Genomic DNA, 17,730 nt, shown 5'->3' on the forward strand with positions numbered 1-17,730 from the left:
GCTGTTACCAGCAAGAGAGTGGGATGGGGGGGGGGGGGGAGAGAAAACCTTTTGTAGTGGTAAACACCCATTTTTTCATGGTTTGTGTGTATAAAAAGATCTTCTGTACTTTCCACAGTATGCATCTGATGAAGGGAGCTGTAGTTCACGAAAGCTTATGCTCAAATAAATTGGTTGGTCCACAAGTACTCCTTTTCTTTTTGCGAATACAGACTAACAGGGCTGTTACTCTAACGCCTGGAGGGAAAGGCAAGCCGGTGCAGCAGGTCTATGGCCATTCAGCCACCTTGCAAAGCGAGGAGTCCGGCGGCACCTTAAAGACTAACAGATTTATTTGGGCACACGCTTTCGTGGGGGAAACTCCCACTTCTTCAGGTGCAAGTGGAGTGGGTTTTTTTACCCACGAAAGTTTATGCCCAAATAAATCTGTTAGTCTTTAAAGTGCCCTCCGACTCCTCCTTGTTTTTGAGGATACAGACTAACAGGGCTACCCCTGGGATACCTGCAAAGTGGGGGCCAGCTCCTGCTTCCACCGGGAGATGCCCAAGGGCATTTTGGGCCGCGGCTACACCGGGAGCCGGCCCGAGCCCCTGGCCGGCTTGTCTCGCTGGCGGCCACTAGAGGGCCCGGGAGGGGCGCGGGAGCCGGGCCGAGGCTCCTCCCGCCTGCCAGGTAGGGGATGCGCTCCGGGGAGGGCAACAAATGAGGGTGGAAGGAGCGGGGGCGAGAGCGGGACCGAGCAGAACCGCCGCCCGCCCCGCCAGGGGGCCGGGGCGTGGGGACGCGACCCCGCACACAAAGCAGTTAACCCTTCCCGCCCCGCCACAGAGGCCGCGCACGGCGCAGGGCGGGGAAGAGGCGCGCCAGCCGGCTGCCCGGGGGGGGGGCGGGCGGAGGCTGAGGAAAGGAGCAGCTGCCGCCCCCTCCTCCCGGCCCTGCTGCTCTAGCGCTGGGAAAGCCGGAGGGGGGGAGGCGGCGGCGGCGGCGGCGGGTGCAGCCGCTGGGGGTTGCTCCCGGTCACGGCTGCTTGCCCGGCGGGGGATGCGACCCCAGCCCGGGGTGGGGAGCCGCCCCGTGTGTGCCGGGGAGGGCGCCGGGGGCCGCTGATGACCCGCGCTTCCTGCCCGGGCAAGCCGCTGCGCTGTCCTCTCGCGGCTGCTGCCCGGCGCCCGCCTTTGTCCGGCCCCCCCCTCGTCCCACTGCGGGGTCCTGGCCTGGGTCCTCCTTCCTCCCCCCCGGCTTGTGTGAGCGCCCGGGTGACCCCCGCCATAGGGGGGAGTTGCTAATCCCACTGTGACTTTGCTCCCTGTTCTGCAGGATTTGCCCCCCCTCCCCGGGGGGGGAGCCAAAGGAGGGAGATCGCAGCCGCTTCTCCCTCCTCCAGCTGCGGACAAGCCCATTGCAGTGCCTGGGTGAACTCTGCCTGCCTGCCTCGGGGCTGCCAAGTGCCCACAAGTTTGGGCACAGAGCAGTTTCGCAAACCCCCCTCCCCCCAGCTCTTCCCCTCCGCTTGTGGCCTCCAGGCTTGCAACATTCAAGCGGGATCAAGAGGAAGAGGCGTGCAGGGGTGGATCGCTCCCCACCCCCATGGGACCACGCTTGAAACTCTTGTTAGGTATGTGGTTCCTAGGTCAGCCGCAGCACGCTGGATCCGGCTAGGAAGGAGCTGGGACATTTGGGCAGGAGCCTGCCTTTAGAGTAGCTGCAGCAGCAGCTCGGCAGCGCCATGGAGAACGTGGAGTTCAGAGGCGGACCGGAGAGATTTCCAGACAAAGATCCCCGGCTGAATGCAGTGTTTGTGGATCAGGGGCAGATGATGATGGTGGTGGAGCAGAGGGGAGGGGATGGGTGCAAATTGGTGGAAGTGTTGCTGACTGGAGGGGCTCCTTGGGGCTTCACCTTAAAAGGAGGAAGAGAGCATGGGGAACCTCTCATCATCACCAAGGTAAGATACCTGTGCAGGAGAGCGAGGGCTGTTACCTGACATGTCCGCCCCCCCCCCCAGTTTTTCTTATCTTTCGTTGTATGTAATCTCTCCTTTCCCCCATCTCTCAGGTTAACCATATCTATATAGTCTTTACACGATCCAAACAATAGGCTGGCATAATGAATGGGAACACTATACTTGTATCGACTCTTGCTGAAAACGGTAGCAGTGACTTTAACAAGCTTCTCGTATCCTGATCACGACTTGGAAGCTTGAACGTTGCTCAACGATTTTGAGACAAGTGCATGATAATTTATGTCGCTTGCCATTTTTTTGTTGCTCTTGGTCTTAATGTGAATTGCAGTGTGCCCGTGAAGGGGGATCTTTCTCGGCTGGAGTTTTCTAGTTTGTTGCTTCAGTGGAAGACATTTGCCTGTTGCTCGTAGTTCCTGCTTGATCACATCATGGGTTCATAATTTCCTTAACCTTCTAATAGTTCCTTGGCCGAAGGGTACAGTTCCCCTCTCCCCAGTTGTGTACTGCTGTTTTCTTGTCTCATTTCTCCTCTTTAGCACTGGCCTGCACCTGTAATAGAAGGACAACGTTGGGGAGTGGGGGAGGGGGCGGGTGAGAATGTAAATAAACAAAGCAATAAACTCCCTTAACTATTAGGCTGTTGTGTTCTATTGCTTGTTGGAAAGGTAAACCTAGGGGCACACGTGCGTTAGCTATACTTCTGTAGTTTTAGTTTATTCACCACTTATTTAATTTTTTATAGTGAAGCATGTAATTGTATCTGAACACTACAATACTCTTCAATTGTATACATCAATCCTGCTATATATATATTTGGCAGGGTTTCGTTTGACATTTCATTACACAGTTATGTATGGTTTCAGAGTAACAGCCGTGTTAGTCTGTATTTGCAAAAAGAAAAGGAGTACTTGTGGCACCTTAGAGACTAACCAATTTATTAGAGCATAAGCTTTCGTGAGCTACAGCTCACTTCCTCAGGTGCATCTGAGGAAGTGAGCTGTAGCTCACCAAAGCTTATGCTCTAATAAATTGGTTAGTCTCTAAGGTGCCACAAGTACTCCTTTTCTTTTTACAGTTATGTATGTTCAGAGAAACCGTTCTTTTTGTTAAACCCATTTACAAGGCTGTACCTAATAGCTGTTTTTTGGCTACAGCACCTCAGCTTTACAACGTTAAAAATGTTGCTGGTTTAAACTTCTAGAAAAGGGTTTGTTGCTTTTTATTTTCTTTTTCTTCCCCTCAGAAACCTTTCAGATCATTCTGAATGACCATTGAAATGTTGAGAAAATGAGTGGAATGAAGGAACATTTCCCCCCACCATCCATAGTGGAAATTACTTCCGGCTTTTATATTATTGTATTGTATTAAAGTTCTGACACAACCCAGGAAAATTCAAAGTAAAGGCTAGCACTCATTGCCCTGATGCTGAGTTTTCCATGGGGATTTTGTTAATTTTACAAAATATTTATTTAGCATAGTATTTTAAATCTGGTTTAAATCAAAAGTTCCCACGGAACGTGATTAAACATGTTGTATGAGAGAAAGGAAAGTCTCTTGGGTAAAAAGTGTGTTTATGTATGTGTATGCTGAGTTTCACTATTCTAGATCATGTATATTTCAGTTTATTATGCACACATTACTTACTTGTCAAGGATGCATTATTATGTGTTTTCTAAGAAATTGACAATTGTGGTATATGTTTTGACCCAAGAATTCCCTTGTGTTTTCTTAAACAAACAACTACATTAGGATCTAACTGATGGTTTAAAAACCATGAAGGCAGTTGTGTTATTATGCAAGCAAAAAACAAAAACAGACCCTTAGTGTTTGTGCATTACTCCCCCCGCCACACACACAAAGAAAAAGTCAAAATATATTTTTCTGAAGCTTTGGTATGGGAGAAATACAGCTCTTGGTCTGCCAGCTCCAGGGACATTTTGCCTGTCCCTATTTTCCAAGTACATAAAGAATGTGAGAGGTCAGCAAATCCTTGAACATCCCAGAGCAAGAACTTTTCTATTGTTATTGTCATACTAAGTAGGGTTTTTCTCTCTCTGTATGGGTTTACAAGTCTACGTATTCTGGACTTCCCAAATTAGGGCTTATCTAAACAAAAAAGTGAGTGTCTGTCAACCATGTACCTTGCCTCCAACCATGTACCTTTAGTTTTAGGGCCCAAGACCTCAGAAATTTCAGGATCCCAAAGAAGGGGACTTGTTGTTACTATGTTTGAGTCTCACTCCTGGAAGCTGAAGTGGTTCCTATTCTGAAGATTCTCACATTGTGCTGCAGACAAGGGCATGATTCTGCAAAGACGCACATCCATAACGTTGCTCATGTAATAGGATAGTTCTCATAAGCAAAGATACATATCTGCTTAAGCGTTTGGAGCCTTTGCGTGTATGTCCCAAGCTTTGGGTGTTTGAGAACCAAGGATGACCAATACGTCCATGGGAGTTGTACCCTTCTATCACATGGAAAAATTTTGTGGCCTAAATGTCTGCTTCCCTATTTTTCCGTACCATATACAGGACAACTACTCCATAAAGGGACACAGGTGGCTTAAAAATACATCAAGATTAAAAATAGAAATATTTTTTTTCCAAAAACCCCATTAAAAGAGTAGGGAGACTCTCGGGCAAAGGTAATTTCTAAAACTACTCCTGATTTTCTTTGTTAAACTGAAATTTAGTCAATTTAATATCTACCAAGTTACCAGAATGCACTAAGGGAAAAGCATGCTAAACTGAAGAAAATCTATGTTTAAATCTCAGTAGGGAGATAAGTATGTGTGCCATAAACATTGGAATGTTGGGTGCAGGAAGTATTTTACTCATCCAACATGCAAAGAAAGGTCAAACTAGAGTCATCTTACTAATACCGAATAACAGTACTACTAGAGTATCCCACTTAATTGGGTGATTAAGCTGGCTCATTTCAATATTTCTTCTTACCCTGCAACTGAAACAGAAAACTTAAGGTTCTAACTACGTAATTCAGGAGCACACGTCTGTGTGTGTGGGGTGATTTTTTTTTATTTTTTTTTTTTTATGCAATGATCATGAACAAAAATGGTACATGATACAGCTTGTTCAGGTCTTGAACATAGTCGGTCTTCTGAAACTTACCCCACCCATATGCAACTGCATTGTTGACTAATACTTAAATGTATTTTTTTCAGTGTCTTGGTTTTAGTATCCTCACTTGACAATAAAATCTTACTCCTGAAAGAAAAGTAGGGATTTTCAATCTGGTTTTGCAAATCTATACATTAAAAAGTAATAGCATTATGCTTTGTATTTCTTCCAGAGCTCTGTGCATGTCTTCTAGCGCATTCCAAAAATTTGCCCCAAAGGCAATTTATTTTTGCCTATTATGGTAACTTTGATCCTTGAGGAAGCGGATTGACTTTTTATAGCAACTTGCAGAATCTTTACTTGACCTGAACCATTGCTCACTGTATAGGTGTGACTTTTAACTATCTCATTTTCTTTTTTTTGAATGAAGCAAGCGAACACTGAATTTAATAATGAAAACCTCAATATTGTCATGGGTGAACCTTTGAAAATAATCTCTTTGACAGCTAGCTAGCTTTAAATATAGTTAACTTTCTCTTTTTTAAAATGTCTTTTTGATAATATGCAGAAAACGTACCTATCATTCCCAGCTTTGGATGTGGGGGATGGGTAGAAAATATCAATTTGGAATTCAGTTCATTTGCAATACTAACAACATGTAAAGATTAACAAATCATGCTGGAATTAACATGATCAAGATAACTTTACTGATAATATATGTGAAACATTTGCAGTGTATGCTTAGAGTTTGATGTATTGTAATGCTGATACTACTTAAAAGATTGCTTTAACAAGTGCCTGCAGCCATACCTCCTCCAGCTATGATCTCACTGCAGACTAATCAAGGTTGGGCCTGGTTCATATTTGGATGAGAGACCTCCAAGTGAAACCTGGGGTGTTGCAAGAAGTGTTGCTGATTCAGTAGGTGAAACTCTTCCCTCTGAATCAGTGATGAAGCAAAGCTTCAGCTGGAGATGTCACCTTTCAGATCAGGAGCAGACTGAGTCCTGACTACTTTTTTTCCATTAAAAATTACACAATACTTTTCTAATGGGGGTGCGTGCCTGGTGTTTTGATTTGTTCTGTGTTTATAACAAAAACTGTGCCTAGTACAGTGCCTAGTGCCTAGTATTCTAGTGCCTAGTATTCTGTGCCTAGTACAATGGGTCCTGATTCATGACTGGCGCTCCTGAGTGCTATGAAAATACAAAGAATAAGTGTAACGGGCAAACCTTAATTTGAATATCTACATTTGATGTAAAATTCCTCTGTTCTAACTAGACAACAGAATTCTTCCATATTTTCTGTCTCAAATGGTTATGTAGAGCTATTTCATTTCAAAAGTAGCTGCATTTCAGCAGTGGCAGAAGTGACTGCTGTTTTTTATAAAGAATTTTTGAATCCTGTCGCTTTAAAGACATGATGTAAATAATTACTATTGTTTAATGGTTCAAGTATATCAGAGTTCTTTTTCAGACTAATGGCTATCCATTTGTACAGAAATCTGTAGAGAGACTTTTCTGTTTCCTCAAGTATAAACCAATCATTTCATCATTTTGTGCAAATTAGTCATTTGACAAGCTGGCTAAATGGCTCATTGATTGACACTACAGCTAGGTGAAAAAATCAAGAATATATGTGCCAAGGATTTGGCTTGGTTGATCTTGGGTTTTTGTATGTACGTATAGAAATTTTTAAAAAAATGAATCCTGTCCCCTAACACACAGGATACTGAAATCTTGTTTTTGTGAGTTTTAGCATGTATGTGTCCTTTGGAAAAGAGAGACCAAGACTCTGTTTATTATAATTAAGGCTTTTTGTTGAAACAAACACTTACCAGTAATACTTTTCCAAAATAAAGTGCAGATTTGCTAGTAACTATAAATCTAACTTTATATTAGTGGGTAAAATGCTATATTTGTGCAGAAAAAGGACCACTAAGGTAAATAGCTGATTCACAGGTTGTTAATGTTGTGCTCTAGCACAGAGTTCAATATGTTCTCTAGCTAGTGAGCTTTTCATTCTTTGTTGATGGAAATGCATGGAGGAGCAGAGCCTGTATTGGCTTCAGACCACTTCCTCCTAAAGATCGTCAGCTATATTTGTTCATTTACATAACCTCATCTCTAGGAAAAAGCAGTAAACTATAAAAACCAGTAGTTGAATCCATAGAATCACATCTGAAATACTTCATGCCTCATAATTCTCTTTAAACCCTTGATTCACTCCTTAGAGTGGGGCTACTATTTGGGATAGTACCTAAATCAAACCTTCCCTAAAATGCTATATTTGTGTGTACCGCTCTCCAGCTTTACAGCATTTTTAGGGATTATTTACATGTTATAATGAAGATTCTGAACATGGACAAAGTAGTATCTTGTTGGTGGGAGGTGGGGGTTATTTTTCTAGCTGTTTTTCTCAGTAGGCAGAAGTTTGCCGTAGAATCATAGAATATCAGGGTTGGAAGGGACCTCAGGAGTCCAACCCCCTGCTCAAAGCAGGACCAACCCCAACTAAATCATCCCAGCCAGGGCTTCGTCAAGCCTAACCTTAAAAACCTCTAAGGAAGGAGATTCCACCACCTCCCTAGGTAACCCATTCCAGTGTTTCAGCACTCTCCTAGTGAAAAAGTTTTTCCAAATATCCAACCTAAACCTCCCCCACTGCAACTTGAGACCATTACTCCTTGCTCTGTCATCTGGTACCACTGAAAACAGTCTAGATCCATCCTCTTTGGAACCCCCTTTCAGGTAGTTGAAAGCAGCTGTCATATCCCCCCCTAATTCTTCTCTTCCGCAGACTAAACAATCCCAGTTCCCTCAGCCTCTCCTCATAAGTCATGTGTTCCAGTCCCCTAATCATTTTTGTTGCCCTCCGCTGGACGTTTTCCAATTTTTTCACATCCTTCTTGTAGTGTGGGGTCCAAAATTGGACACAGTACTCCAGATGAGGCCTCACCAATGTAGAATAGAGGGGAACGATCACGTCCCTCGACCTGCTGGCAGTGCCCCTACTTATACATCCCAAAATGCCATTGGCCTTCTTGGCAATAAGGACACACTGTTGACTCATATTCAGCTTCTCGTCCACTGTAACCCCTAGGTCCTTTTCTGCAGAACTGCTGCCTAGCCGCTCGGTCCCTAGTCTGTAGCAGTGCATAGGATTCTTCCGTCCTAGGTGCAGGACTCTGCACTTGTCCTTGTTGAACCTCATGACATTTCTTTTGGCCCAATCCTTGAATTTGTCTAGGTCCCTCTGTATCCTATCCCTCCCCTCCAGCGTATCTACCACTCCTCTCAGTTTAGTGTCATCTGCAAACTTGCTGAGGGTGCAATCCATGCCATCCTCCAGATCATTAATGAAGATATTGAACAAAACCGGCCCCAGGACCGACCCTTGGAGCACTCCACTTGATACCGGCTGCCAACTAGACATGGAGCCATTGATCACTACCAGTTGAGCCCAACAATCTAGCCAGCTTTCTATCCACCTTATCGTCCATTCATCCAGTCCATACTACTTTAACTTGCTGGCAAGAATACTGTGGGAGACCATGTCAAAAGCTTTGTTAAAATCAAGGAACAACATGTCCACTGCTTTCCCCTCATCCACAGAGCTAGTTATCTCGTCATAGAAGGCAATTAGGTTAGTCAGGCATGACTTGCCCTTGGTGAATCCATGCTGACTGTTCCTGATCACTTTCCTCTCCTCTAAGTGCTTCAGAATTGATTCCTTGAGGACTTGCTCCATGATTTTTCCAGGGACTGAGGTGAGGCTGACTGGCCTGTAGTTCCCCGGGTCCTCCTCCTTCCCTTTTTTAAAGATGGACACTACATTAATCTTTTTCCAGTTGTCCGGGACCTCCTCCGCTCGCCATGAGTTTTCAAAGATAATGGCCAGTGGCTCTGCAATCACATCTACCAACTCCTTTAGCACTCTCGGATGCAGCGCATTCGGCCCCATGGATTTGTGCTTGTCCAGCTTTTCTAAATAGTCCCGAACCGCTTCTTTCTCCACAGAGGGGTGGTCACCTCCTCCCCATGCTGTGCTGCCCAGTACAGTAGTCTGGGAGCTGAACTTGTTCGTGAAGACAGAGGCAAAAAAAGCATTGAGTACATTAGCTTTTTCCACATCCTCTGTCACTAGGTTGCCTCCCTCATTCAGTAAGGGCCCCACATTTTCCTTGACTTTCTTCTTGTTGCTAACATATCTGAAGAAACCCTTCTTGTTTCTCTTAACATCTCTTGCTAGCTGCAACTCCAAGTGTGATTTGGCCTTCCTGCTTTCACTCCTGCATGCCTGAGCAATATTTTTATACTCTTCCCTGGTCATTTGTCCAATTTTCCACTTCTTGTAAGCTTCTTTTTTGTGTTTAAGATCAGCAAGGATTTCACTGTTAAGCCAAGCTGGTCGCCTGCCATATTTACTATTCTTTCTACACATCGGGATGGTTTGTCCCTGTAACCTCAATAAGGATTCTTTAAAATGCAGCCAGCTCTCCTGGACTCCTTTCCCCCTCATGCCATCTTAGAGGTTTAGAGAGAGACAAGGTGGGTGAGGTAATATCCTTTATTGGACCAATCTCTGTTGATAAAAGAGACAAGATTTTGAGCTACACATAGCTCTTATTTACTGTGCTGTTTCTCTTAAGCCTGGCTGAGTGGCTTGTCCTAGAATCTACCCCTTTGTTGTTCTTCAGATCCCTCTTTAAAACTCTCCTTTGCCGCAATGCCTACAAAAAGCTTGACAATGGTTAGGCAGCTGGTGTGCTGCCTATCATGCTGACCAATATTATCTCACCATTTCCTTGTACTCCACCATCTGTCTATATCGATCTGTTTCTTGTCTTACACTTCCACTGTAAGCTCTTTGGGCAGGGACTGTCTTTGATCTGTGTTTGTACAGTGCCTAGCACAATGGGCTCCTAGATGGTATAATAATAGTGTAATACAGGGGATTCCACAGCGTGAAGGGGAAAGCAATGCAAGTGAATATGGTTTGGGGCTTACCTTTTTGCTCTCTGCCCCCCCTGTGGCTTGGGCTCAAATAATCTGGAAAAGCTGAGTTGGTTCCCCTGTCCTCCTATGAGGTCCCCATTGGTACTTCAGGTAAGGAAGGAGCTTAATGCCCTATTGGAATTCTCTTTTCTGCGAGAGCTTCTACACAGAAGAGTGCAGAATGTCTTATGTTAAATAGAACGAGTGTTACTTTGGTTTGTCTATCCACGGTGTCATTTAAACAGCTCTGCCTTGATTTACATGGCGAAGGTTTTCTTACCTAAATGTCTCGAACAGTCATGGTAACATTAGAAACTTTTCCACAAGACAGTATCTTGTAATGTATTAAACCGATGGCGAAAACATAACTAGAAATGTATTCTAGTTCTTCACGTTGTGCCAGCAGGAGGGCTGAGATAAGAGAGAATGAATAAAATGGCTTGTGACTCACAGGAATTCATCTTTAGGCTTGGCTCAGAAGAGAGGTTAAACGTTCCCTCTTCTCAGAAGTCACAGGGTTCTGCTTTGGCTGATGTGGATGTAGTTTTATAAACGGTGTGTGTAACACTGAAACAACACGTAATATTTTTTGTCCTTCGCACCTGTCACTGTTTTAAAATGATACAGTAGAACTCACGTTGTGTGAAAGAATCCTATTTGTCACCAGCAAAAAGGAACACTTTTGGATACACTTGTTGCTGTTGCCTTGCTTTCCTCCTCCCTCTACGCTCAACACACTCAGTTATGTATAGGTACCTGGCCCGATCAACCATTGGTTCTTTAAAATAAACAATCAAGTAAAAACACAAAGCCAGCCAGAGGAACTAGCCACACAGTTCCCACTTATAGAAATTGTGTGGCTAAATCCCCTAGGCAGCTTTGAACATATCAATTTATTATTTAAGTTCTCTATCAATGTAATAAAGATAGTTTTGCCTTGTGTCTGTTGCCACTATTCTAACATGATTCTCAAATATATCCTGTTACAGTAATGGTACCAATTATAGACAGAAAAAATTTAAAAAGAAACAGCCTTCTGGTAGCAGTAATAAGTTATCACAGGGTTGCTAAAATATGTTTCAGAGTAGCAGCCGTGTTAGTCTGTATCCACAAAAAGAAAAGGACTTGTGGCACCTTAGAGACTAACAAATTTATTTGAGCATAAGCTTTCGTTAAATTTGTTAGTCTCTAAAATATGTTGTTAACTAGCTGAATGTTACGATTGTGTGTTTTGGGTTTTTGTTTTTTTTTTGGTAACGTTTGGGTTTTTTTCTTTACTCATTATATGTGACAGTATATGTGTCTTTGCAATGTGTTTGCCACATTAGCTGCATGTGTTTAAACTTCACTTCCCATTCACTTGTTCTTTCCCACACCCACTTTTTAGTCATGAATAGATTAGAAGGATATAACTAGCTTGTTGTCAGTGAGCAGGTATTACCTCATTGCTCTTGAGTTCTCGCAATAAGTTATTAGGTGCTTTTCTTGTGGGCTATGCTCCTTTCTATGTATTCTTGTCCTTTTCTTAAGGTGTGCTTTGTGTCGTCATGCGCATGACCCTAGATCTGTGGCTTATTCATTACAGAAACTTGAGACAGGCCCGAGCAGTTCAGCGGAACTCTTACTCAGTGTACACTTCATGATTAAGGCTGTGAGTTTGTCACAGAGGTGGTGGATTCTGTGACTTCTGCAGCGGCCGGTGTGCCTGGCTCAGGGGCAGCTCAGGCAGCCCCTGCACCAGTTGCACTGGCTGCTGCTGGTGCAGTCTTGGGCCACCGTGCTCCCCACCCCCCCACCCCCCAGCGGAGTTGGGGTGTGAGAGAGGGCAGGGGGTTGGGGCACAGGATGGGGTGAGGCGGGCTGTGGGGGGCACTACTAGGGGGCTACCCGGAAGCAGCAACATCCCCGCGCTCAGCTCCTAGGCAGAAGCATGGCCAGGCAGCTCTGCATTCTGCCTCTGCCTGCAGGCACCACCCCCAGAGCTCCCAAAAATATCTGTGACTAAAAATACCCGTGACTAAAATGTAGCGTTATTCATGATATATGCAGTTTCATTAACACTTTCTTCAAATATATCAGGTAAAAACAACAGCTGAATTGATTTCTGTTGTTTCATGAATTTGTATATGCTTTGTAGTTGTTAATTTATATCAAAGTGAACTTGTTCTCAGTCTTTTGAGCCAGTTTTTGACTTTGGATTATGGATGAGGTGAGGGTCCATTTGGAATATGTTGGGAAAAATCCTGTCCCTGCTGAAACCTGTGAGAATTTTTGCCCTTGATTTTAGCGAGGTCAGAATTTTATCCCATTGTTTCTGTAAAAAAAAGTTTGCAGTCTTTTAAAAGTTACACAAAAGCTAATATTGTGATTGGATCTTGAAAGGATAGTACTACAATTGTGATGGGTTAGTCAGTTCTGTAAGGTTTGCAGAGCTTTAATCAAAACCCGATAAAGTTCAATATAGCAAACAGACTCAAAGATGGAAGGTGATCCACTTTTTATGATGAGTTATTGAAAGTGGTTTGGCAAAAAATGGAGGAAAGGGAAGGTTTGCAAAATATACATATATTTTGAATTTTTTCCAACTTTTTAAATTTCATCAGTTTTGAAATTCAGAAATTTTTTACCAAGTCTGTGGATCAGCTTTGTATAGTGGATTAGTGAAAGAAAAGCAAGTGCTTGTAACCCTAGGCTACATAAAATTAGCTATACTTTGTCTTTGAAAGCAAATTTATTTTCTCTCTTCCAACAATGTGTACAACTTTGGGTAAAGTTTTTTAGAAAATTCAAAACTCTATCTTTATTGTTAATGTGTTCAAAAAACAATTTAGTGAAAGTTTCCGAATTATATTTTAGCTTTGGTCACCTCAGCGTAACAAGATAATGATATCAGCATTTTGCGTGAAAAACACAGTTGTTGACTAAGGATTACAAGTGTTAGCTAGGAGGGAGTTTTCCCATCAGAGTTCAACCACACTATCAGTCCTCTACATCTAGTTTAACCAGAGAGTTCTTGTTTAAAAAACCCAGGTCAGGCCTTCAAAGGTAGAAGAGTATTTTGTGTAAGGCAGCAGATAAAATGGGAAAGCCCCGTTAATAGGTTTCATATGACTCTGAAGAGTAAGGTACAGTGCAGAATGCCTTACTACCCAAAACTGTATAATCCCATCATTTCTCCAGTAAATACCAGAAAAGCAATGGGGAATTAAATAGAAGTAGGCACATGGCCAAAAATAAAACTATAAACATCTGTATAAGAATATATGAAGCTTAAAAGCAAACCCACCATGAACTAGGATGTGTGGCAATGGAAGAGGATCTTGAAATAACAAGTATTTCTGAATCCTGATGATGCCTGACAAAAGTCAACGAGAAACTGTGAAACACTGGCTACGTAAATTATATGAAAGGGACAGATTGGGTCACAGGTATTGTGGCGTAGATTTATATTGAAGAGACTCCGTGGGAACTCATGAGAGAATACTTTTTATTGGAGAGGAACAATGGGACAATCAATAGGGATACAAATCCCAAGTCCTAGAAACTGGACTGGGCTGTACTGTTATTTCACGACATAACGTTTGTTGTTTCCTCTTTCTCTGTACTTTCTGCCTCTTCCTACTTCTCCCTAAAATTTCTTTATCTTCACTTCATATTTTTCTAAACTACCTCTTTAACCTCTCCTGCCTACTTATTCATGCCTGTCCACTCAAACATAGGGCTTGAATATTTTGACAGATGTGTCATAGTCTGAGGACTGAACCTACTAACCAAAGACCATTTTGAAAGCTGGGGGAGACCCAGGGTTCAAGGGCAATGCCCAGCAAAGCAAAAACCTCTCAGTCCTCATTTGTTGAAAAGGGAGGGGTGGGAAGTATGGGGATTTCTATTAGAGCGGTGCAGCCCCTGGACCTTACTCAGGTCTCCAGATTTTGTATCCGACTTTGATAAATAACAGTCTGATAAATTGCAGCATTCTCCTCCCAATCTTCTTTGTGAACATGCACACTCTCATCCCTCTGGATTCTGGAAGAGAGATGGACAGTTATTTCATTTTCCCTCCTACCTTACAACCCCAGTGTTAGGGGGATAGGTAGGTTTCTGCTACTCCCTCCTTTACCAGACTTTTGGTTCCTATGATGGGAAGTTGTTCCCACTAGTCTGACTCCCTCTCGGCCTCAATTTTGAATCCTAGGGCCAGGGACCAGGACCATCTCTTTGTTCTGTGTTTTATAAAGCACCTAGCATAATAATGTCCTGATCAACAATGCTGGCTGCAGATGCTATGGTAATACAAATAGTTACCGTTGTCAGACTCTCCATTTACGGCCCCTGCTGCAGCTCATTGCTCCTCCAGCAGCATCATAGAAATTTACCTGATTCTTGTAACAGCTTCCACAAGATTCCGAACAACTGCAATTATCAGTTACCTACACATTATCAAAACTCTGATTTAGCAGCAAAGGCAATGGAGCTGCCTGCAGACTCAGGCAGACATCACTACATCAGTTCCGTTTGGCTCATGGTTGGAAGAGGTTAACTGCAACCATAAGGGCTAGAGATCTAATTATTATTAAATGAAAATTCTGGTTCCATGGATATTGCCCTAATTCTGCATTGGATTGAAAGTGCACTGCTGCAACCTTAATTCTAAATTAACATCTCGATGTTGTGTATAAATATATCCAAGCCCCAGTGATAATTTATAAAATAAAAGTTTAGCCTTCCTAAAATGTACATGGTTTTTAAATTCTCTGCTTTTTTCTTTTTGGAAAGACAGGTTCTGACTCATTCCAGATCCTGGTTGGTTCTGACTCATTCCAGATCCTGGTTCTAAACCTTCTGTTCTGCAGCCTGTAGTGCCTTCACTCAGTGATGGATTGCTTGTGATACTGAACTCTTGATGAGCCAAGTAAGAAAGTATTCTTTGAATGGGGAATGGCAGAGAAGGTTTGGGTTGTTTGTAAATGAAAGTGTAGTACCCACTGCTATTCTAAAAACTACAACTATGACACTGTTCTCTTCCACTCTGGAGGAAAACCAAATTGTCTTAAGCCCTTGTAAAGGGATTTTGAAGGCCACAGATGGTTTTGAATGTTCTGTCTTTTGTGTAGATGCTGTTTTATTTCTCATATAAAATACTTTGTTAGATGTAAATATGATTTGGCTGGTTTTGACTTGGAAAATGATGAAGAACCCTCGCATATTTTTCTTTTACTACTAGCTAGATATACACATAACGTTGCAGTGTTCCTCCTGACGTACACTAATGAATACTACTAGTGCTGGTGCAACTAATGCTTAAAAATGCTTAACATGTTACTCATGCTAATTTTATGGCCACATTCTTTTATTAGCAGTTTAGAGTTACTCATAACTCTTCTGAAGTGATGTATTATAGTGCTTCAGGGTGGTATTTCCAAAACATGGTTTTGCAGTAAAGGAAACAGCAGCACTTCTTGTAAATGTACCATTTTACTCATGATCTTATACAAATATCATGCAAAAATGTTTTTTTTTGTGGATGTGCCCAACCCAGCAGCATCTTTTGAAACCTGTACACCAGGTCATGGTGAGTGTTTGGATCTGAGAATGGGAAACTCTATGGGGTCATGAACAAATTTCTTTGCCCACTTCAGCCTAAATGAGAGGTGGGCTCTTCTGAAAATCTGGCCCCAGTTTTGGGTGCTGAGAAAGCACTTTTAAAATCTGGACCCAAACTTCTGCTGATAAAAATAATTGGATGTTGTAGGGTGTCTTTTGTTATTTGTGGGCCTGAAGATACATGGGAGACAAGTGGCTTGACCCTGCAAAGAGCAAATCACACTGAACTCCAGTTGACTTAAATAGGAATTGAGGATGCCGGGCACCTTTCAGGAAGTCCTTACCATCTTGCAGCGTCATGCCCTACCAGCACTAACTTTAGAGACGATGTAAACATTACAGGCTTTGCTAAGAGTTTCTTAGAGTTGTATCAGTCATGAGATGAAGTGAGTAACACCCCTGATGTACAAGTCTGGGTTTCCCATCATATTCAGATGTGAAGCCAGACCTCCTGAAGTGAAACTGCATTGCCCTATTGTGTCTACTCTAAATCTTTGATTTTGGATTCTAAGAAAGATTATGGATTCATTGTCTTCTAAAATATTTCACTTTAGCTATCTTTATGATATTGGAGAGATAATGTGGGTGAGGTAATATCTTTTATTGGGCCAACTTCTGTTGGTGAAAGAGACAAGTTTAAGGTCCTGATGAAGAGCTCCGTGTAAGCTCAAACTTCTCTCTCACCAACAGAAGTTGGTCCAATAAAATATATCACCTCACCCACCTTGTCTCTCTTGTCTCCTGGAACCAACATAGCTACAACAGCAATCTTTATGATATGACTCTGTTATGCAGTATATATGTTCACATGTAGGAGTACTTCAAAGGATTTTTGTAATGTTTGTATCTAAAATGTCCTTGAATTAGAAGCGAAAAGCACTTGCTGGTCAAGTTTGAGGAAGAAACCTCATGTGATGTGTTTTCCATGTGGGCATCTCTACACTAGGAATATAGGTAGTCTTTTAACATGTTAGTTTACACATGACATGACAGCTAGCAGAGGAGGAGGAACAGGACCATACTGTCCAGGAGAACAAGGAATAGAGGATAAGGGGATCTCCTGATTCCATGGAAAAGAATGGACAATCTTAAGTTTGCCTGGTTAGTTGTCCCTGTTCTGTCAGGTGACCATGCGTTACAGTAATGATCCATTCTTCCCAGCTTCCTGATGCTGCTGGAGCACTCTTTCATGTGGAAGTTGGTGTGGTTCAACTATCATTGATGTATTCTCAAAACCGTGTAGTGGAGAAACCAGGATTTGACTTAGCCATTACATGTTTTGTGGGTCACATGGTTTTATTCATATATGTCATATACTAATGCATTTCCTTCAGTAAGGAATATTTTCCCATTTTGCCCCTCTTCCCTCCTATATTTGGAAAACAGATGTGCAAAATTATGACAAAAAGAGCAACTTACCAGGAGTTTTGAAGGTTGCACCTAACTTGCATGGACAGCTGCATCTTGGGACACTCATGGCTCATTTGCCCCCTTGGGTTATCCTTTGGGAAGCTTTGGTTTTTTGTAATCAAGTAATACTTTACTGCTTAAAAAGGGAGAAGCAAGTATAGGGAAAAGAAGACACGAGGATGAAGGATGTATAGAAAACAATCTGTATAAAGAAATATCTGTTACTGAGGGGAAATGCTGTTTTGTTAAAAAAGTCTCAGCTATTCTTTAGCGCTTATTAAATTTTCTTTTATTTTGTAGCTAGAGGGAGCTATTGACTGAAAGAGGAAGCAGATTTGAGGATGTGTATAGAATCATAGAAAAGTAGGGCTAGAAGGGATTCTATACTACTATGGAGGATTTCAGATACAAGTGGGTAGAGAAGAGATGATGGGAAGACTAGTTCTGTGGGCTATTTTAAAGTTATGTGGAAGCTAAAAATGGTATGATTTTTGTTAATGGTTTTGTTTTGATTGGAAAATGTTTAAACCATTGTGGAGAGCAATGAGGGAGACAACAAGAAGTGAAGTTACACAGCACAACAGAAGACACTGCAGATGTCCATCGCTTCTGTCACCATCACCACTATTGTCCATACTCTTTCTAAAAGAAATGGGGGTTATTTTTTAGAGAATATAAT

General features: G+C 42.5%; 1 protein-coding gene across 8 annotated transcripts in view; it reads left to right on the forward strand.

Annotated features, from left to right (window-relative positions):
• Positions 1 to 626: 626 nt before the first annotated feature.
• The window catches only part of SHROOM2 (shroom family member 2), a 185,462-nt gene continuing 168,358 nt past the window's right edge, over positions 627 to 17,730 (forward strand). For 6 of the 8 annotated variants that reach the window (XM_073354553.1, XM_073354580.1, XM_073354589.1 and 3 more), the window contains exon 1: positions 717 to 1,945. In XM_073354553.1, the coding sequence (XP_073210654.1) occupies positions 1,727 to 1,945 (219 nt within the window). In that variant the 5' untranslated portion in view covers positions 717 to 1,726. Of the gene's footprint in view, positions 673 to 716; positions 1,946 to 17,730 lie in introns of those variants that run through there. The other 2 variants (XM_073354561.1, XM_073354627.1) reach the window with 2 other exon arrangements.

The sequence above is a fragment of the Lepidochelys kempii genome, chromosome 1, assembly GCF_965140265.1.
Source record: "Lepidochelys kempii isolate rLepKem1 chromosome 1, rLepKem1.hap2, whole genome shotgun sequence".
Taxonomy (NCBI): Eukaryota; Metazoa; Chordata; order Testudines; family Cheloniidae; genus Lepidochelys; species Lepidochelys kempii.